At 41.4% G+C, this 21,352-nt stretch overlaps 1 protein-coding gene across 1 annotated transcript in view; it reads left to right on the top strand.

The window, feature by feature from the left end:
- The first annotated feature begins 262 nt into the window (after positions 1-262).
- BMP3 (bone morphogenetic protein 3) overlaps positions 263-21,352 on the top strand; it is a 28,572-nt gene continuing 7,482 nt past the window's right edge. Inside the window, exons 1-2 of the mRNA XM_014836316.3 lie at positions 263-1,268; positions 16,226-17,136. Of these exons, the coding sequence (XP_014691802.1) occupies positions 944-1,268; positions 16,226-17,136 (1,236 nt within the window). The 5' untranslated portion in view covers positions 263-943. The remainder of the gene's footprint in view (positions 1,269-16,225; positions 17,137-21,352) is intronic.

Below are 21,352 nucleotides of genomic sequence, written 5' to 3'. Positions count from 1 at the left end.
AATTTAGTTTGGAATCAGAGGAGAAAGAAGCCAGGAAGAAGTTTATTTTCCTCTGCCCTCTTGCTGTCCGGAACACAGCCAATGTTCTTGAAGGGATTTAAAAAAAAAAAAAAAAAACACCAAACCTATCCCTCCTACCCTTTCTTTCTTCCTAGATCTTCTCCTCCCACCACCCCCAACCCCCCCCCCCCGCCCCCCCCGCCCCTTACTTCCTCTCCTCTCCCTCCCCCTGCTGGTTTGCTGGTTACTTCCCCCTTCCCTTCTTTCCCGGCTGTAGCAGGGTCCAAGCTGCCTGCGAGGGCAAGGGAGACGGCGAGATTGGCTGCGGACTGTACAGATCAGCCAGAGAACGGAGTCACTCTGTCTCTCTCTCTCACACACACACACGCACATACACACGCGCGCGCGCACACACACACACGAGCACACGCACATACACGCATACACTCAAAACTCGGCCCGGCAGCACCGCGGCTGCTCCAGTCCCTGGAAAAGGCGAGCGAGCGCCTCGGGACCGCTGCGCGCACCCGGCTCCGGCACTGCGCCCGACGCAGCGCTGGTCCCCGTCGCCAGCGCGGCCGTTTGGGCCGTGTGTTCCCGAAAATAAAGCGAGTGGGGAGGGTAGAGACAGATCCTGAAAACACCCTGGCCGCACACGCCGAGACTTAAGCTCTTTCTCAGCGTCCGAGTGGAGACGGCGCCCGCAGCGCCCTGCGCCGGTGAGGTCCGCGCCGCTGTCCGGGAAGAGCCCACCTGCCGGTCCGCGGTCGGCCAGCGCCAAAAGTGGGGCTCGTCACTGTGCTGCTCAGGCAGTGTCCGGGGCTCCGGGCGCCCTCGCCCCAGCTAGTTTGGAGTTCACCCCTCGGCTCTGCCACCGACCCCTCGCGCCTTTGGAGGGACCCCCGGCAACGCAGAGAGGGTCGCGCAGCGCCAGGACCTCGCTATGGCTGGGGCGCGCAGGCTGCTCTATCTGTGGCTGGGCTGCTTCTGCGTGAGCCTGGCGCAGGGAGAGAGACTGAAGCAGCATTTCCCGGAGCTCCCCAAGACTGTGCCAGGCGACCGCACGGCAGGTGGTGGCTCTGGCCCGGTGCTGCGGCCGCACGACAAGGTGTCGGAGCACATGCTGCGACTCTACGACAGGTACAGCGGCAGCGGCAGGGCCGAGGCGGCGCGAACACCAGGGATCTCCGAGCGGGGATCGCAGTCCCTGCGCCCCCAACCCCTGCGCGAAGGCAACACGGTTCGCAGCTTTCGAGCCGGAGCAGCAGGTGAGTTCCCGAGGCGCCCCCCTTCCGCGGTCCCACCCTAGGCTTCTCCCAGGACCCCCTACAGCTTCCTCGTCTGCCCCATGCTCTATAGTGCTACCTAGAGACCTTCCGTCACCCTCCGAAGCTGCCCTCCGAGCCCCTTGGTCCAGTCACACCCCACATTTCGCCAGCGGGTAAGCCCAGTTTTTAAGTCCGAATTGAGAGGGAGAAGTGGAGAGGAGAAGGGCGCCGAGCAGTGGCGAGGGGTCGGCTGGAGGAACTGCGTGGAAGCAGGGAAGGGACTACCCCCGTTGCCCAGCGGAGCCCTCCTGCGCTGGGCGCCTGGAGCACCTCTGGGGCACCTTATGCTGCTGTTCAGAAGTCGGTCGGCGGAAATTCCCTTGGACTGGGCTTTAGCCGTGTTTACCTAGAGGCAGATGTCATTTTTTGCCAACCCCAGGGCACTAGACAGAAAAGTCACACTTGAACTAGACACCTTCCCCTCGCCTTTTAGACGGCCGCTTCTCCAGACCTTGCGCCCCTCTTAACTCGCTTCCTCTGTTACTATATTTGACACTTTCCACTTGATAGTCCCTTGGTGGCAAACACACAAACTAAACCAGGTGCTCCGGGTGTTTCGATTATTTAAAACCCATCTGGGTAAATAGGGTTGTACCAGCCCCCCTGAGAGGAGTTGGGGAGGGGGAGGGCCGCCATGGACGTAAACACCTCTTGGAATCTGCCAATGAAAATCTGCTCATCCCATTTTTCAACACACAGATCACTGCGGATTGAAATTCATGGCTTAACAAGGTTTCTCCTGGCCCCTGTGGTGAAGCGAATAACTTATGCTAACAGGCTGCCTCCCTTGTGCTAACAGCTTGAGGGAAAGTTTCCTGGACACTAACTCGGTTTATATGCTTTGAGGATGCACCAGGCTTTTTGGTTCGCTACACTCGTGATAAAGGGAAATATAACTGCAAAGCCTGTCTTCAGTTAACCGTTGAAAAATAGCCAGGAATCTTCAAGCAAGGAGGCCGTGCCTCATGCTCTATCAATTCTGTCAGAATCACTAGAAAGAAATCTCCCAAAGCTTTGATATGTAGGACTCCTGGAAAAAAGGAAAACTGAAGCATCCATCAAGGAAAGCCCTCGGTTGACCCTGTAAATACACTCTAGAGCTCACAGGCATGATGACATTTACAATAAATGTGAATTATGCTTTCTAATGCAGAAGTCTTTAGCTAGAGTCTGACCTGAACCAGACTTCACTTTCTTCTTAAAACCATGAGCTTAATCTGTAAGGAGCTGGCCTCTGCTAAGGAAAAAGAAACCTGCTCCGCGTTGTCCACAGTATGCCAGCCACTTGGGGAGGCCGTCCTGACAGCTGACGGCACCAGTGAATGCCCTGTTTACTTTAGTGTGATTCTGAGGGCAGAGCTCAATGAAGGAGCAGGGTGGGAGCGACAAGGATTCCAAGAAGATGGGTGGGCAAGGCAGGTGGCAAAAACGAAGATGCTCAAATCACTGCTACCTTGACATTCCTTTCCGTGGTCATATTCCTAGGGAGTAGCTGAGGTACCCAAGAGATGAATAGTAATTTTTGTATCAACAAGTCTCATTTTTAGTATGAATCACAAGGTTTGGAGGTGGAATGTGAGTTTGTTTCATTCACACATATTGTATAGTTTTTGTATGTTTGTTTTAGACTGAGTGAACCATGAGTGGGAGATGGGTAAGGATTTGAATAACTCAGGACCCATGTACTTTTTGGCTTCAACTCATTCCGTGCATTATAATTTCAGAGTGTCCCTTATCAGCCTCACTGTAGTCTTATACCGTCAAATGATAAACTCTGATATGGAGGCCAGAAGTTCCCTTGAAATGACGAATTGCAGCTTGAAGCGTATATACAAGGCTGTGTGCCCCGATAAGGAAAGTAATCCCTTTAGCATCCCGGAGACTGTCTTAATGACTTATTCATCAAACGTAGACACTCGTTTTTGTGGAAGCTTACGTGTCATGTTACTACATGGGAGACTCCTGGAGAGGTGATTCACGTTGGACCCCTTCCAAGACTGTTTAGTTACTAACACACTAAAAAGACCTTATTATAAGGCAGTTCTGGCTCTAATAAGGCAGGACCCCAGGAAGATGCTAAGGCTTTCACGTGTGTCCCTGTCCTTTATCTATACCCTTCATCTTGCGACATATGTTCTGATGTAGGTGAAAGATACTGTCTGCATTAATAAATTAAGTGTGTTTTCTGGTCTGTAGTGTTTAGGTTTTACAACATTTGGGCATCTCTCTACCAACGATGTTACAGATTTTAATGGGAGGTCAGGTGGTGTGCTGCATATATGGAGTGGCTGCTGATCCGGCAGACTTTCCAAGTGCTTATTCAGGCTGAGGTATAGCCTCAGAGCCCTATTTGCTCCTTGGAACATACCTGATTAAAATTATTTATTGTTCTAAACCTAGAATATCTTTGGTTGAAATTTAGCTGCTGTGGTCTCCCTCTGATTACTTTCTACTTAAACCATTACTTGATGGTGGGTGGCATTCATCCTAAGTACACTTTCTGCTAACCCCTTCTCTCCTCCCTCAACGCTGTGCAGTGGGTGTGCCAAAACTGTAAGTTTGGAAGGCTCATAAGTCTTTTTGTGATGTGTAAGGTTTACATAAAGATAGGTTTTATCTTTCCCTTTGTAAAAGGTAATTTACAAAATTATTGATGACGGGGAAGTTCAGCTTTATAACAACACACCATCTTGAAGGAAGACAAGAGGGATATAAAATCAGCTTTTATTTTAATCTTTGTTTAAGTTGTCCTTGGCTACTATGTAATAAAAGAAGAATATTTTACATGGGGTTTTCTCCTGGCTTGATCCTTTAAGATACATACTTTGTGTTCATTAGTTTCTCATCGTTCTCATGGTCACTTAATCTTATTTTTCTTAATCATAAATTTAACCTCTGTAGGAAAAGCCATTAAAATACACATGCCCTTATTAGAAAACTATCATTATTTTAACTTATGACATATAACTACAAAAAAGATTTCATTTCAGTGGACATGTGTCACCTTTTTTAAAAAAAAAATCACACAGACTTCATAGATAAAAGAAAAGAAAATTGGGGTTATCTGGACCCAAAAATAGCTATCTTCCTCCAATGAAAAAGGGGAGAGTCTTTCCTACTATGACCAAAAATCCTTAAAAATAAAGAATTATTATCTGACATCCTTCTGAAGTGAAAGGCTAAAATGTAAGACTTTATGGAAGATATAAGTAGGGGCTGAGTGATGGTTCCAAGAGGAACCATTCCTATAAAATACATAGGCCAGTGGGAAAGCATCACTTTTGATGGGTTTGACAGCAAGGGGATGTGATAACTTTATTAAAACGTAGTTACCTTGAAATTCCTAGCACCTAGAAGTGAGGCTTGAAATGAAACAGTGCTTAGATGATCTGATGCTTTTATTCAAAGGACAATAGTACATCTGCAGGGAGGGGCTGGATGTGCAGCTGCTTTGAATTACACGCGACTTTGAATACATGATAGCCCTTAATGAAGTTTTTACTGTAATAGGCAGGACAGCTTTACAATCTCTGACATTTAGAAATCCATAATACCATGAATTCCTGATTATCCATGCTAATGGAAAGGAGAAAGAGAATGAGTTACATAAAAATTATTTAAATTTAGCTCCTTAGTATAGTTAGATACATTCAGAGACGAAGAGACCATGAGGGTCAATGAAAAAAATCCCCTAAGCAGATGATTCACTCAGGGAGTATTTGTACATTCAAAATATATACATAATTCAGAGTATGTTAAGAGGGTTACATACGTTTTATCTAAGCAGTGGAAGTTTATAAGCACTCGATTGACCTGGATCAGATTTTCTAAAAATTAAATAAGAAGATGAATGTCAAATCTGCTCTTAAGCATTTTGGAATTATACAATTTTGTATTTGGAAGAGGCGCACCCTCTTCCTTATATGGAAGAAGAAATGGGCATCATGATGTATTTGCCAAACAATTTTTCAAACATACTGAGCTCATCTCAAATCCTATTATTTATAATAATGTGATCTAATTTTCTAGGACAAAATTTTATAAAAAGGGGTCTTTTGGAAGATGTGAACAGGTGTTACATAAAATTGGGTTCCATGGTCAAATAAGTTTGAAAAAAATGATGTTTACTTTGCCACGTGACCTTTCAGGGCCTTTAACTGCAAGTGAGTCCCCTTAAGAGTGAGACTTACTCACTTTCTTCCTGAGAGAGCATTTCAGAGAATTGTGGTTCTAAGATACCTAGTTGGGGAAACACTGGATCAGAGCTTTCCTCATATCTCAAAAAAGAAGATATGAAAAGTTCAAGTGAATATCACAACTGAAAACTGATTCATTTCTCATTTCCCATTTAGTACCTATCACAGGATGTTTACTGACATTGTTAGCTTTTGAACTTGGGTCCAACTGGCAATGTACTGTCTTCCTGCTTTCATGTTTTAAACTTCTCTGAATATAATTTTAGAGTCTCTCTGTCATTAAATTTTGTTTTCCCTGTTTCTTTATGAAGTCTCCTTTACTGTTTTATTCTATGGGATTAATATTTATTATTCTACAACTAGTATTATTCTTTTAAAAGAAAAGCTGTTTTATTTGTGGAAAAATTCACCAGAAATCATACACATCACCTTGTTAATGTTTTATCACCATTAATACCTTGATTAAAGACAATTTACTCAAGACACCTATCAAATACCTTATATAATCCCCCTTGTTTGTTTTATTTATTAGATATAATTATATATTAGATATTAATAATAGATATAATAAAAATCATACCTATCCAAATGCCTAGTGAAAATTATTGAGCAACTTCGCATATACTTTCTATTGACTATTCAGGATTTTTGTACTGCAAAATCAGAAGTTTTCCCCCAAAATTTTGATGGTTTTCCTATCTATACAATTTGTATAGACTAGTAATCAGTATCTTAATAACTTTATTTCGGTAGTAATAGTGGAAAGAAGTTTGGCATCACAAATAGTCTCAGCTTGAACTTTCTTATGCCAAATTTCAATTCAGAGTGAATTTTTATGATTATGTTATGAACTCATGAAAATAGAATTTTGTAGTGGAAACATTGACATATTATTAATCAAGCAACACAAGTATACCAGGATGATATCTACTTTGGACAGCAGTAAACGACAATGTAACAAAAGAGCCCTCACATATGGAATATATTTAGAAATCCATAAAATTGCTAGTCTATTCACGTGTTGGTAGTGCTTGTGTCCTAGTGTATTACTACAGAAAGCACTACTCTTGGTAACACACCTTCTCAGGGATGATATTTTTAAAGGCATAGATGTCTCTTTATTTATCTAAAACATATGCACCTGGGTCATAGAGCCAATTGGCCATGGTGTGTTTATTGACTCCTTCGATGATCTACCCCCCTTTAAGATCCATCTTTTCTTGGAGAAAGAACCACAGTAAATGCAGTGCCTTGATTTTATTTGGGCACACTATGAGTAAAAGTGTTTGCGCAAACTGATCCTACTATCAGCTTCAGTAAGTTCTTCTGACCTTACTGAGTAAGGTTCTGTTCAATATTCCTTTCGTAAAATAATTGCATCCAATAGTTTCAGAAATGCAACATTCTTTGTCCAGTCCTGTGATTTTCTAGTTAAAACAACAGAGACCCAACATGATCTTATTTGCTTTTCCTTCAAAGAATATTTTCATTTAGTTGCATGGAATTAATCTAAATACTTTGAATTGAGTGTAATTGCTACACTTAGGCATGGGTTAAGATAAATGGTTTTCAAGTAGAGAAGAGATTCCTAGAGTTTCAATTTTTCTATTATCTGAGGCTAAGAGATAAGAGATCTAAATGCTAATCTTGGGTGAACTGCTAATTAATAAAGTCATCTAATATTGCCAGGCCCAGTTTCTTCATCTATCAAATAAGTTAAGTCATGCCTACTGTGCTAGTCTCAAAGAAAGATAGTGAAACTCACTTGAGAAAATGAGTGTGAAAATGCATTAAAAGTTTGGAAGGCCTATGTAAATGAGGCCTAATATTCTTAATGTTTTGAGAGATTTTCTCTCTTTAGCTTCCCACAAAACCTTAAATATACCTAAAATGTTGATAATGTGCAACTGTTTATAGCACAAAGGATATATCTGAGTGGCAATGTAAATATAAAGAGGTGGTGTTCCTCATATAATACAATCTGTGATATCCCAAACCTGCATTCAAGAAGTTACTATTTCTGTCCTGCCCTTGGTGGCTGAATGGAGCAGGGTTGCACCTTTTTATTGTGATTTCTTGAAGTTGTTCTCAAAGTATGGTCCCTGGGTTAGCAGTATCAGCATCACCTGGGAACTTGTTAGAAATACTCCAGCCCACCCGAGACCATCTGAATCAAACTCTGGAGGTGGGGCACAGAAATCTCTGTTTTAACAAACCATCAAGGTGATTCTGATACATGTTCGAGACACACTGCTCTAAGCTCATGTTCCTAGACTTCTAAGTATCTTATAACCAGCGTCTGAAATCTAGGATTGATTAACGTGCTAGTCCTGGCCTCATCTGGCCCTTTCAGTGGGCCTTTCCACAGACAAATAGTTTATTAATTTCTATAAAGGTAAGCGTCTTTCACTTTGGAAGGTATGTTACTGTCTTTATGATGATTTTGGCCCTGGGGAGGACTTCGAAGTAAGTTAATAAAGACTTCTTACCCTTCTTTCACAGCTGCAGAGTTTGGGGCCTAATAGATTTGCTAGAAGGCGGATGATGGGAGCCGAGGCCTATGAAACAAGTTTCTGGAGGGCACAGAACGTATCTCCTTTCGTTCTCGTATTCTGAGGACCTGGCATAGCTTGCCACATAGCAAGCACTCAGTAACTGTTTCAGTTGAGCTGAATTAGATGTTCAAGGGACTAGATAAGAAGAGAGAGTACAAAAGCTGGGCAGAGGAGCCTTTAAAAATAAACTTGCCATGAAAGAATTTCCCATGAGGCATTTTACCATGTATATGTTGAATGGCAATACTATTCTGCTTTCTATACAAATGTTCTAATAATGCTTCTCTTCTGATGAACCGAAAGGAAACTCCATACAGTACTTAGACCCAAGAAGGGCTTTTGCTGACTTTGGGAACTTGAAACTACTTGAAGTTTTTTCCCTTTGGTGTTAAGTAGGAAACACTTTTGAATCTAGTAAGTTTACACAGTTGTTCATTCAACAAATTTGACAAATATTTTTCAGGATCTAAATGCTCCAGACTGTGCAAAGTACCAGGAGTTCAAAGATTTATAGGACATGGGTCTGCCCTCCTCGAGCTCACAGTCTAGGAATGCCCTTGGGCGGAGGCAAGGAGTAGATAAACTGATTAATGAACACTTTGCTATTCTAGAAAAACATACATTATATCATCTTTGGCCATGGTTTACTCTGGACATAGAGAATGGTTGTTTTGCGATCCCATAAAACTCAGTCATTTGACTGGGACTCTGCAAGAAAAACAAAATTCTGTGACTTTGAGTTCTATTTAGAAACTCTCATCTTGCCTTTTCCTGAAAGCTGAAGGTGGCATAGAGAAACTGCAGTCTTGACTCAGCCGTCTGGAGCCAGTATTCAGACAGTGACTATGAGTTTATATGGCCCTGTCCTAGGCACCCCTGGCATTTCTAGCAGCTGTACTTTGTTTGGAGAAAGAAATGGGGGGGAAAAAAGTTGTTCTGAGTTACGTATTTTCTGTATGACTAAAATGTTTTCCCTGCTTCCTGGGGATTTAACTAATCATCAAGATTTCATTTAGTCTATTTGTTTTAAAATCAGACTTTACATAGAAAGCTTTCCATTGTAAGTTCTAATTCCCTTTGAAAACGTTCTGTGTGGGCCAGCACGAAGGTGAGCTTCCACTTACCATTCCCCGGGCACCTCCTCAGCTACTCCCGGAGAGGAGCTGAGCTGTTGCAATAGTGCGGCTGCTCCTAAGTTGCAGTTTCCTCGCTGAGCCCTTGGTGCAGGTGCTTTGTTTTCAGATGAAAACAGAAATACATCTTCCATCTTTATTTAGTAATAAAACTCCTAAAAAAAATCCATATAAGTAATAGAAGACCTCGATACCTCTGCAAAATCAATTGCTAACTGACAGGCTAACTTCTATGGTCCTTTCTTTTGGTATTTCTACATTGAGTAGGTTGGACTAAATCTGTTTATTCATAAAAGAAGCATTTATTGAGCACTGCTTAAGAGTTAAGCCCTATGCCAGGGGCTGAAGAGTCTAACGTAATTACTACAAGACCTTGTCTTTAAGGAGTTTATGGTCTAAGGAAAGAGCAACACTGTAATGAAAATAGTTTTAGAGGCGGGGTCCAAACCCAAGGACTGGGTGTCATGACAAGCTTGCTTCAAGAGGTGGTGCCTCTGCTTTGCCTTAAACACACATCTGGATTATCAGGGAGAACAAGGGTGGATGAAGGCATTCCAGGGAGAAGCTGCAGCAGGTGCAAAGTCTTAGCAGGTGTGCAAAGGCGAAGATGGCTTGTTCAGAAACTCACCTGACTTCTAAACCTCTTTTCCATTCACAGATATTATGACTCTAGAGCATTCTAAATAAGGTTATAATGCCAATGGCAAATCCTAACTAGACTGCAGTAGATGTATTCCCAACAAGAAAAATCCGAGGTTGCGCTAGTGCCAGCAAACAGTAAGAAAACAGCGCCACCTATTGGTGGTTATATTTTGGCGTCAAAAACATCTCCTTGGGAAAAGCTGGAAATAAAAGTCTGTGTAGTTCCTTGCAAGGGATCTTAGAGGCTATCTAGTTCACCTTTCACACCCTCCCTACCATAAAGAGATCTTCCTGTAATAGTCTTAGATTAGGACCGTCTATCTTCTGTTTGCTCAGGCCCACAGAGGGTCTCACTGTCAGGCTAGACACGTAAACGTCATTACTTATGTTGGCCTGGATTCTGCCTCCATTCAACGACCACCTTTAGATCTCATTCTCATCTTTTACACTGAAAAAAACCCCTGTTCTCTCTGCAGCCCCTCAAGTAGTTGCAAAAAAGTCTCATGTCATTGCTAAACCTCTTTTCCTTCCTTCAGGCCATGTATTCTCTATTAATTCCACTCAAACTTGTAATTTCTAGACCCTTCAACATCTTGGTTGCTCTCTTCTGTATCAATAAACTAGTTAAAAGGAGAGCACTCAGAATTAAGCATGCAACAAAATTAAATTAATATAAAATCTGAAGAATAAAAAAGCATGAGAGTAATTGAATAGATATTATCATCACATATTTCAACTTGCAGGGAGGTATGTGTCTCGTTCTTATTTATTCCTCCAAACTCATTTGCTCAACTCCATGCAACTCTCTTATTACTGTTTTTGTCCTTTGTAAATACTAAGTATCCTCTGGAGTTGTTTTGGGGACAAGAGCGTTGACTTGCACAGAAATTAAATGCTTTAAGGTCAGAGAAGGCAAACATAAAGTGTGGGTTAGAGAAGTCAAGGCATGTTTTGTGGAATGGCTTATTGTTTAAAAAACAGGGGAGGAGGGAATCTAGAACAGGCAGAGAGAAGGTGTCCCCTGGCCTGGGGGGAAATGGCAAAGACGTCAAGAGCTGGGCATAATACAACACCATTAGTTAGGAGCTCAATGTGAATTGGCCATTCCTTTTCTGTATCTAGGCAGCTTAGATGTCTGGAGCACTTCAAATAACTAGGTTAATTTGAGATTTTTTTATGTTTCTGTTAAAACATTGGAATAAAATCTTCCAGATATCTAGCAATGCATGCTGCGAGAATGTGCTCCTTCCAACACTCCTTGCCAACACTCCCTTTTCCCTTCATTCTTAAAAGTCCGGTTCAAAGTTTACCTCTTCCCCTTACATGGGCAGAGTTACTTGCTTCCTCCTCTGTGCTCCAAGATCATAGTTCACACCTTTGACAGCAAGTAGCATCATCATAACATAGCTACTTGCATATTGCTTAGGAATCTTTGCCCTCCTGTCACAGCGTGGACAGCAGCAGCTATATGTGCAGCCCTGTGACCCAGACCAGGGTCCAGCAACTAGTAGGTATTCAATTCATATTTGCTAAAGTAAAACAGTTGTTTCGCTTTGGTTTCTGGTTTTTTGGTTGTAGTGGATGTATATGCGTAATACACAAATAACACAACCGGAGCTATGTATATAAGTGCTATGCCGTCAAGCACTGTTGCTAAACTGCCCATTTAACTGTTTTAGAGCAGTTTGTTGGTCTTAGACTTTTGATTGCAGATTGAACCAATTAGCTACAGCTAGAGGGAAGATTAAACCAATTAGCTACAGCTAGAGGGAAGATTAAAAAGTAATCACCAAAATTATCTTTATCTAATATGTCCTTGTTAAGGAAACTATGGTGCTTTCCATGAAGGGAATCTTTTGCCCAATTTAATTTTTGGTTTCTATATTCATGTTTAGCAATATCCTGATTCTTCACTGCATTTGGGAAAAAAAATGCCTTTTCTTTCTTTCCTTTTGGACCATATGACTACAAAACTGGTGGTTATTCTAGACCGCCATTGTCCAATAAAGATTTAATTTGATCCACAAATGTGACCTACATATATAATTTAAAAATTTTAGTGGCCACATTTAAAAATAGGAAAAGCAACAGGTGAAATTAATTTTAATAATATATAATATTTAAAATGGTTTGCACCCAACTCTGATGTGGGGAATCAGAGAGGGTTCCCCAGCCAAGAAGCAATTCTGGGACACCAGCAGTGTGTCTGGGTCTTCAGCTCAATTCTGACGCTATCCACCCGGAGATAGAATCAGATTCCACAGGTCCCACAGGCTCACCCTCCTCTTCAGACGCATATCACCAGCCCAGATTGTTTCCTGTGCTTCTGAGCTACTAGCTACAGAATGGAGGCTCCTACAGCCCCTTCCATGGGTTCATTCGATTAATTTGTTAGAGTGGCTCACAGAGCTCAGGAAACCCATCTACTCACGAGATTGCCAGTTTGCTATAAAAGGATATGACTCAGAACAGCCAAATGGAAGAGATGCGCAGGGCAAGGTATGGGGAAAGGGTGCAGTGCCTCCATGCCCTCTCCAGGCGCTCAACTCTCCCCAAATTTCCATGTATTCACCCACCCGGAAGCTCTCAAAGCCCCGTTCTTTTGGGATTTCATGGAGGCTTCATTATATAGGCATGATTGATGATTAGATCAGTGGCCATTGGTTGGTTGATGGCTTCAACCTCCAGCCCCACTGCCCTCCCTGGAGGTCAGGTGGGTGGGTCTGAAAGTTCTAACTCTCTCATCACAAATTTGGTTCCTCCTGGCAACCAGCCCCCATCCTTACCTGACCTCTAGAAGTTACCTTGTTTACATGACAAAGACACCTTTTCAACTCTCAGCACTTAGAAAATTCCAAGGGTTTTCGGAGTTCTGTGCCAGAAACTGGATGAAGACCAAATATATATTTCTTATTATAAGTCATGATATCACACTATTTAAGCCAACATACCCAAATATCATTTAAACGTAACCAATATAAAATATATCAATGTGATATGTTACATTCATTTCTGTACAAATCTTCGAAATCCAATGTGTATTTTACATTTACAGCACATCTCAATTCGAACTTAAATTGCTAATCACTATCGTATTGGACTGTGTGGTTCTAGTTAGCTAACATTCACTGAGTTTTTCTACGTGCTATATGTTTCACCTGCATTCTTTCAATTAATTCTCACAACAGCTCTGCAGTTGATACCATTGGGCTTATTTTACATTTGAGCAAACTGAGATTTAAAGAGCTTAGGTTATGGGGCCAGCCAGGTGGCATAGTGGTTGAGTTTGTGAGCTCCCCTTCAGTGGCCTGGGGTTTGTGGGTTGTGATCCATGGCTCTGACCTTCACACCACTCATCAAGCCATGCTGTGGCAGAATCCCATGTACAAACAGAGGAAGACTGACATGTTAGCTCAGCGACAGTCTTCCTCACAGGCACGCAAAGAGTTTAGGTTATTTGCCTGAGGACAGCTATTGTGTGTGGTGGAGCTGGGACCAAGCTATAGGGCTTTGACTTCAAAATAATGCCCCGAGTTAAAATGAAAACCGTCAGAAGGTGCAGTATGGCAGATTCTGAGACTTTTGTGAGAAGATGGTGAAGATTCGACACAGGGTTGGAGGCTGGTTAACAGCAGATCACAAGATGCCTGGAAACCCATATGAACAAAGGAAACACCTTGAAGCAAACTTGGGGGAAAGGAGCACAATTGGTTACCCATTAAGACACTGCCACCCATATCTCCCAGAGTTCATTTCTTCCCTGCCAGGATGTTTGTTTGGCAACCATTCGACTGCCATATACTTAGAACAGAGTGACTTCTCTCCCTTCCATTTTAAACTTCCATCTGCTACAGGAAGTTTGGGTAAAAGTATATGCTATGGTGACTGGTATGAATTAAGGCTAGAATCTCTCAACAACCCTGATGCCATGACTGTGTCATAAAGGTCTGTAAAATATTATCCTGGTGTCATGGATTATACAAATGTGCACAAATGGCAGTTTCCTCCTTTTCCTTCACACAATGTTAAAAATGAGTAAAATATGTTTCCCACTGCACTTCCCTTGTGCTTGGGGACTCAATGAACTAATTTTAAGTTTCCACATCTTTATAAAAATGTTTTGTTTTTACTGAAATATGTTTTTGATCAAGAACATAATTTCATGATTGCGTGTATGTTTCTGAAACAAATATGTATATGGAACAAGTGCATGGAGGGGGGTCAGTTCTGGTGACTAGTCCCAGGACTGAGGATTCTTGCGTCTAACCTCGTTCTTACCACTAACTTGTTAGATGATCTTAAGAGAAGGAACAAACTTCTGCCCTAACTAATCAATCTCCTGTTCTGTTACTCTCTCTCATTTCTGGATTTGAAGAATTGGAAATAGAATTGACCAGTTGCAATAATTTCGTTGAGCTATGTAGAAGAAATTCAAATTTTAAATTCATGGAATGTCGTAAACTTCAGACAGGCTTCACAGTAGCATTAATTCTTTATGACACTTTTGAATGTGTGGCTCACATTTTCAGGTATATTATCTGAATAGTGAGATATATGGTCTTGCTTACCCACTCTCATCCTGGACCCTAAACTTTGTGAGGCAGGTAGAAGAAGACAGAATCCCTGTAATATGGTTAAGACTAGCACTAACAACAATAATAATTTATATTCAAGAAACATTTATTGGACCCTTTATGAAAGGCTTTAAACATATCTCATTTAATTCTGATGACAGGAGAGGTAGGTATTGTCTCCATTTTATTAATGAGAACACTAGCTTACCCAAAGTGCCTCAACCAGAACTTGAACCAGGATGATTCAAGTAATTCCACCAATGTTCGAACCAGTAGGCTATACACTGTCTCAGATAAGAAGCTATTACAATACTGTGCCAAATTTCTAGGAATAGTTCTTAATAGTCTCATAATTAAAAGCCAGAGCTCAGCTCACACACTACTAAGTTTATTGTTGTGTTACAACTTTCACATATTCATGGTGCTTCACTAATGGAAAGGGAAAATTAGTAAAAATAGCTGATCCTTGCTTTAATCTTTTTCCAGCTTTTAAAATTGCTCCTGTTATCTTTTTGTTGTTGTTGTTTAATTGAGGTGAAAACCACATAACATAAAAATAACTATTTTTAAGTGAACAATTCAGTGGCATTTGGTACCTTCACAATGTTGTGTAACCACCAAGTCTATCTGGTTCCAAAATATTTCTATCATTCCAAAGTAAAAGCTCCTATCCACTAAGCAGTTTTTGCCCATTCCTCCCTGCCTCCAGCCCCTGGAAAACACCAATCTACATTCTGTCTCTATGAATTTACCTGTTCAGGATAATTCATATCAATGGAATTGTACAAAATGTGACCTTTTGTGTATGGCTTATTTCATTTAGTGTAATATTTTCAAGATTCATCTGCTTTGTAGTTTATATCAGTCCTGCATTCCTTTTTTATGGCTGAATAATATTCCTTCATGTGGCTATACCACAATTTGCTTATCCATTCATCTGTTGGTGGATATTTGAACTGTTTCCACCTTTAGCTATTGTGAATAGTGCTACTATAAACATGCATGTACATGTACTTGTTTGAATACCTGTTTTGAATTCTTTTGGCTATTTACCTAAGAGTTGGAATTATGGGGTCACATGATATTTCTGTGTTTAACTTTTTGAGGAACTGCCAAACTGTTTTCCACAGCAGCTGAACCATTTTACATTCCAACCAGCAATATAAAAAGGTTCCAATTTCTCCACATCCTCACTAACACTTGTTATTTTGCTTTTTATTGTTATAGCTAGCCTAGTGTATGTCAAATGGTACCTCATTGTGGTTTTGATTTGCACTTCTCTAATGACTAATGATGTTGAGCATCTTTTCATGTGCTTATTGGCCCTTCATATATCTTCCTTGGATGAATGTCTATTCCATTCTTTTCCCCATTTTTCATTGTTTCTTTGTATTTTGTTGTTGAATTGTAAGAGTTATTTATATATTCTGTATATTAGATTTTATCAGGTGTATGATTTGAAAATATTTTCTCCATTCTGCAGGTTGAACAGACTTCCTTGATAATGTCTTTCGATGCACAAAAGTTTTTAATTTTGATGAAGTTCAGTTTATTTTACTAATTATTTTATCAATTTATCTATTTTTTATTTTGTTGCTCACACTTTGGGTGTCATATCTAATAATCCATTGCCAAATCCAAGACCATGAAGATTTTACCCCTATGTTTTCTTCTAAGAATTTTATGATTTTAGCTCTCATACTTATGTCATTAATTAATTTTGAGTTGATTTTCATATATGGTGTGAGGTAGGGGTCTTGTTTACTCCTGTTTACTCTCTTTTTTTTTCCTTCCTAGGAACCCTTGAAAGCAAGGGACTGCATATTTTTAACCTGACTTCTCTAACCAAGTCTGAAAATATTTTATCTGCCACATTGTATTTCTATATTGGAGAGCTAATAAACACCAGCCTGAGTTGTCCAGTGTCCCAAGGATGCTCACATCATGCTCAGAGAAAACACATTCAGATTGATCTTTCTGCATGGATCCTCAAATCCAACAGAAACCAAAGTCAACTCCTCGGTAATCTTTCCGTGGATGTAGCCAAACCTCATCGAGACTTTGTGTCATGGCTGTCTAAAGACATCACTCAATTCTTGAGGAAGGCCAAGGAAAATGAAGAGTTCCTCATAGGATTTAACATTACCTCCAAAGGACACCAGCTGCCAAAGAAGATGTTGCCCTTTCCTGAGCCATATATCTTGGTGTATGCCAATGATGCTGCCATTTCTGAGCCAGAGAATGTAGTATCAAGCTTACAAGGACACCGGAATTTCCCCATTGGAGCTGTGCCAAAACTGGATAGCCATATCAGGGCTGCCCTTTCTATTGAACGGAGGAAGAAGCGCTCTACTGGAGTCCTGCTGCCTCTGCAGAACAATGAGCTTCCTGGGGCAGAATATCAATATAAAGAGGAGGGGGTATGGGAAGAAAGAAAGCCTTACAAGACCCTTCAGACTCAGCCCCCTGAGAAGAGTAAGAACAAAAAGAAACAGAGAAAGGGACCTCAACAGAAGAGCCAGACGCTCCAGTTTGATGAACAGACCCTGAAGAAGGCAAGAAGAAAGCAATGGATTGAACCTCGAAATTGTGCCAGGCGATACCTTAAAGTGGACTTTGCAGATATTGGCTGGAGTGAATGGATTATCTCCCCCAAGTCCTTTGATGCCTATTATTGCTCCGGAGCATGCCAGTTCCCCATGCCAAAGGTAGCCATTGTTCTTTGTCCTGTACTTCCTATTTCCATAGAGTAGAAAGACGTACTGACTCAGTTGAGTGTTTGTTTTCATTGACAAAGTCCATCTGGACCCTTATTTATGGCATTCTAAAGTGTAATAGGGAATATGGTTATGCTTGGTTTTTCTTTAATGGTTGTTAAACTAATATGAAGTCAGTATTGGTATGAAGAAGGATATGAGAAAAAATGTAGGTGTAAAATATGTTTTTTGCATTGCTTCCAAACATAGTGCATATTCAGCTGCATAGTCTATTCAGCTATGTGTGAATCTATGCCTGTCCATGATAAGCAAGCCCCAGAAAGTAGAAACTTGATCTTGGAGTGGGTATTTAGGGAATGAGTGGATGTCATGGGAGCAAAGAGAAGGACTAATTAGATTGATGCCCTGATGCAGAACATCTTTTGATAACCAGTTTCTTGTGAGACGAATTGTCATCACAGGGGTCAGCATCAGGATTGGGCCAGGTAAACTCACCTCATGAAATCCATCAGATGCTTATTTCATTTGCTTCCCTGATAGACATCAAAAAGGATGGCAAGACTCATCTCACCCAGTTGGAGCTTACCTGTGTCTCTTCTAAAATCAATAGGGACTGTACTTTATCATATCAGTATTCAGTATCCTGACAAATATCTTCTTAGAAGCCTCCCCAGCCCCACTTCCATCTTGCTCAGCAAGTCCAAGTGACTGTCCTCTTTAAGTTTAGACTTAGTGAGATATAGTGGTGCCCTCTGCCTTCAGTTAAGCTTATTGCTGCTGCACTTCCATTCTTAACTTAGAACAGTCTGAATCTCTGTTATACAATGAAAAGTGGCTCTAGAAGTAGAATTCAGTGGAAGAATAGAGTTGGGTTTTTGTTTTTTTGGTTTTTGGGTTTTTTGCAAAACTTGAGGTGAATCAACTTTTGCTGTTATATAATAATGGGGAAAAAAAGTCGTTTGTCTCAAAGAGTGACCAGCTCTGCTCGTAGATCTTTAAAGTTGTGGTTCATGTTCCAGTCTCATGAACACTGAGATGCTAAATGTAACACACATATAAAGCAAAGGTCCGACTGAGCAAGGCCGGGGCAGCCTCAGGGCTGAGGAACTTGATTGAAATCCCATTTTCTTGTTAGAATGTCTCAGGAGGAAAAACTTTCTACATCTTCCAAGACCTTGTCAGTCCCAAGGATTTTTTCGGATTCCCTGTTTTGTAAACCCAAATACAAAATCAGGATTATATACATTTGCAATGATCTAAACAGCCTTCTCTTGTCTAAATATTCATAAAGGACATTTTGCCGATCAAATGGAACTTGTTAACATTTAAAAACAACCCCATGAAGATACCAAAGGTAACAGGCAGTGATGAATCTTTTTATTTTTATAGTGTGGCTTGTTTTGTGGCATTGAGAGGCAGAAATGGATTCAAAATCTTTCTTTAAACCCAGGATGACTTATTTTTAAGTGGGTCTGAGTCTTCCAAATTATCCCTCTCACTCTCATAAACTGTAATTTCTTCTGAGTAGCCTGGGGAAGGAGTTTTTCTCTTCCCTCCTGACTCCAGATGTCAAGACCCAGGGAGCCAGGAAACCATGGAGATATCAATCGAGCAGCGTTTCAACCCCGGGTTCTGGAGCCCTGGCCTTGTCTCTATGCTCCACAATTACCCCAATGGGTGCCTCCCATCTCCTGTTGGCTCTCCTCACTATTATGTATGAGGGATAAGTTAAGAACAGCAGAGACAAATTTAAGGAGAGAAGTGTGTTAGTACAACAGAATAATTAAATGTACATGCTTGATCATAGCTGGGCTTCTTAACCTTGATGTGCCTGCAAATCGCCTGGGCATCTTGTTACTATGTGAGTTCTGATCCAGTGGCTCTGGGGATAGAGCCTAAGATTCTGCATATCTAACAAGCTTCTAGTTGTCGTTGATGCTGCTGGTCTACAAATCACACTCTGAGTAGCAAAATTGAGAGTCAAATCCTTTTGGCTTGAAACTTGCTTCTACCTCTTACCAGCTATGGCTTTTTGGGAAAGTTACTCAAACTCTTTGAAATGGCTACAATGGTAAATTTTAAAAAGTAATAGTATCTACATAATAAAAACATTGGAAAAATGAGATAATAGAGCATCTTGCACCGTGTAGGCACTCAGTAAGTATTTAATATTGACATTATTATCGGTGGCTGTTGTTGAAATGAGAACAGAAAATTAAATGGAGGGGGCTGAAGAAAGACCACAGAGGGAAAGGGATCAAGAGAATCAAAGATGTAAGACAAGAAAAAGCTTTGTAAAAATTTCTTGTCCGTCTTTAAACGTCACAAAGCCTAGAATAGGATTCTCCCTGCGGGTTCAACAGCCCGTAAGCTCTTCGAGTACCGTTTCTTTGGAGAGTGGTAGAATCAGGAGAGCATCGGTTGCAGCAACTGAACTCATCATAGTATTTATCAAAACTTGGAATGGCATCAGAGCTCCAGGGAGACATAACAGGGATGAACGCGGAGTTTTCTCTCTGAGCTTGAGATTTTCTTTTGCCAAGTTGAGCATGGAAGCTTGGCTGTTCCATGGAGTTCTCGGTCTCTCATCGCCTTGTGTGGATCTGTTTAACTTTTGAAGCTTTCTGGTGGTTTCCTAAGTCTTCCAGGCTTCACATCTTCCAAGTGGTACAGGAACTAAAAGGATGGGAAACATAAAGCAATATGAAGCTGCTCCATGAGGGGTCATTAATAAGCATCGCTGTTATCAGCACAGTGTCCAACATGGTAACCAGAGGGAACTATTTAAATAACATAGTCTGAGCAACAGAGCAAAATAAGGTCTCTGACCAGATCCGTACAAACGCATGTGGAATAACTGAGGCGCCAAAGAACTTTCAGACTTTAGATACACATTTTGCCCCAGAGGAAAGTTCTCCCAGGCCGGACTCCTCTGCTGCCCCTCCTTCCTTTTGGCCTCCTGAGAGAAAGCCTGCTCTATACGGCGGGCCTACGCGTCTGCAAAAGTCGACAACCTGTTCTGTAATTCAGAACAGCTGTGTTCTGCCTTTCCCAAATTCCAGGCTTTGCCCTTTCACCGATTCCAATTAGAGAGTTTCTGGGCTATCACACCCATGTGGGCTGGACTGAAAGAGTGTGGAGCAAAACCCCATGGCCTGAGTCAGGAATGAAGGCTGTTAGCTGATGACATACTCTCCCCTGCTAATGCATTTGTAATCAAATTCAACTCGAGGCGGTCATACGCAGCTGGGCAGGTGCGGGCCTGACCACTGCAGATTTCATTCACAGACACAGCAGCTTGAATTTTTCTGATTTCTAGTCCCTACAGCCAATCTGCTCTCCCAGGGAGAGCCCCTGGAATTCTGCCACGAGATGAAAAATACCCATAGAGCTAAAGCCAAGTCGTCTGCCTTTGCCTCCCCTCACCACCTCAGCAGAGATGGAAAACAGAGATTTCAAATGAAAATGATGGAGCCATTGTTGCTGACAGAGACCAGGAGAACCAACAAGGATTAAAGGAATGAAGTTATTTTTGCATGGAATGGTGCAACAGCGAGGAATAGCAAAGACACAGAATTAGGCCGCAAGGAATCTAAACACTTTGAACCCAGCATCCTATATAAAGAAGAAATTCACTTTTAATGAGTTCAAAATGATACAGCCTCAATTAATTTCCTGCGTTTTCCAATTCCAATCTTTGGTCATGAAGATGAACTCTAAAAACCTCAAATCTTGATGTACTGAGTTACCTAAGCAAAAAATTACCTAAATTGTTCTTGAAGTCATGTATTATCGTCATTAAAAAGAGAGACTGGGGAGGGAAATAACACAGGTTCGAATTTGAGATTGATAGATTTCTTTTGTAAGGAGTCATGAGGAATATGATCTAAACTCAGGAACAAACAAAAACTCAGCCTGGCAAGATGCTTCAAACGAGCAAATTATGCCTGGATCTTTTGTGTATGACAGAATTATTCCCAGAAAGGGTAGCTTGATCAGAGGATTCCATGGTGAGAAAAAAGGAGGAAACTCCCTAGAAAACAGAAAGTTTCCTGTTGAGACACACCAGCCCAGAATAAGGGCTTACGCCTGAATTCCAGTGAGCCCACCGGAGGCTGTTCATAGTTTCTAAATTTATCATTTGTGAGTTAGAGCTAAAAAAAAAGACAGGAATTTTCCTAGGAAACACCCATGAATATTTTCCGTA

Source organism: Equus asinus, chromosome 3 (assembly GCF_041296235.1).
Source record: "Equus asinus isolate D_3611 breed Donkey chromosome 3, EquAss-T2T_v2, whole genome shotgun sequence".
Lineage (NCBI taxonomy): Eukaryota > Metazoa > Chordata > Mammalia > Perissodactyla > Equidae > Equus > Equus asinus.
Note: the sequence above shows the minus strand (reverse complement) of the source record. Positions and strands in the feature narration are given on the sequence as shown.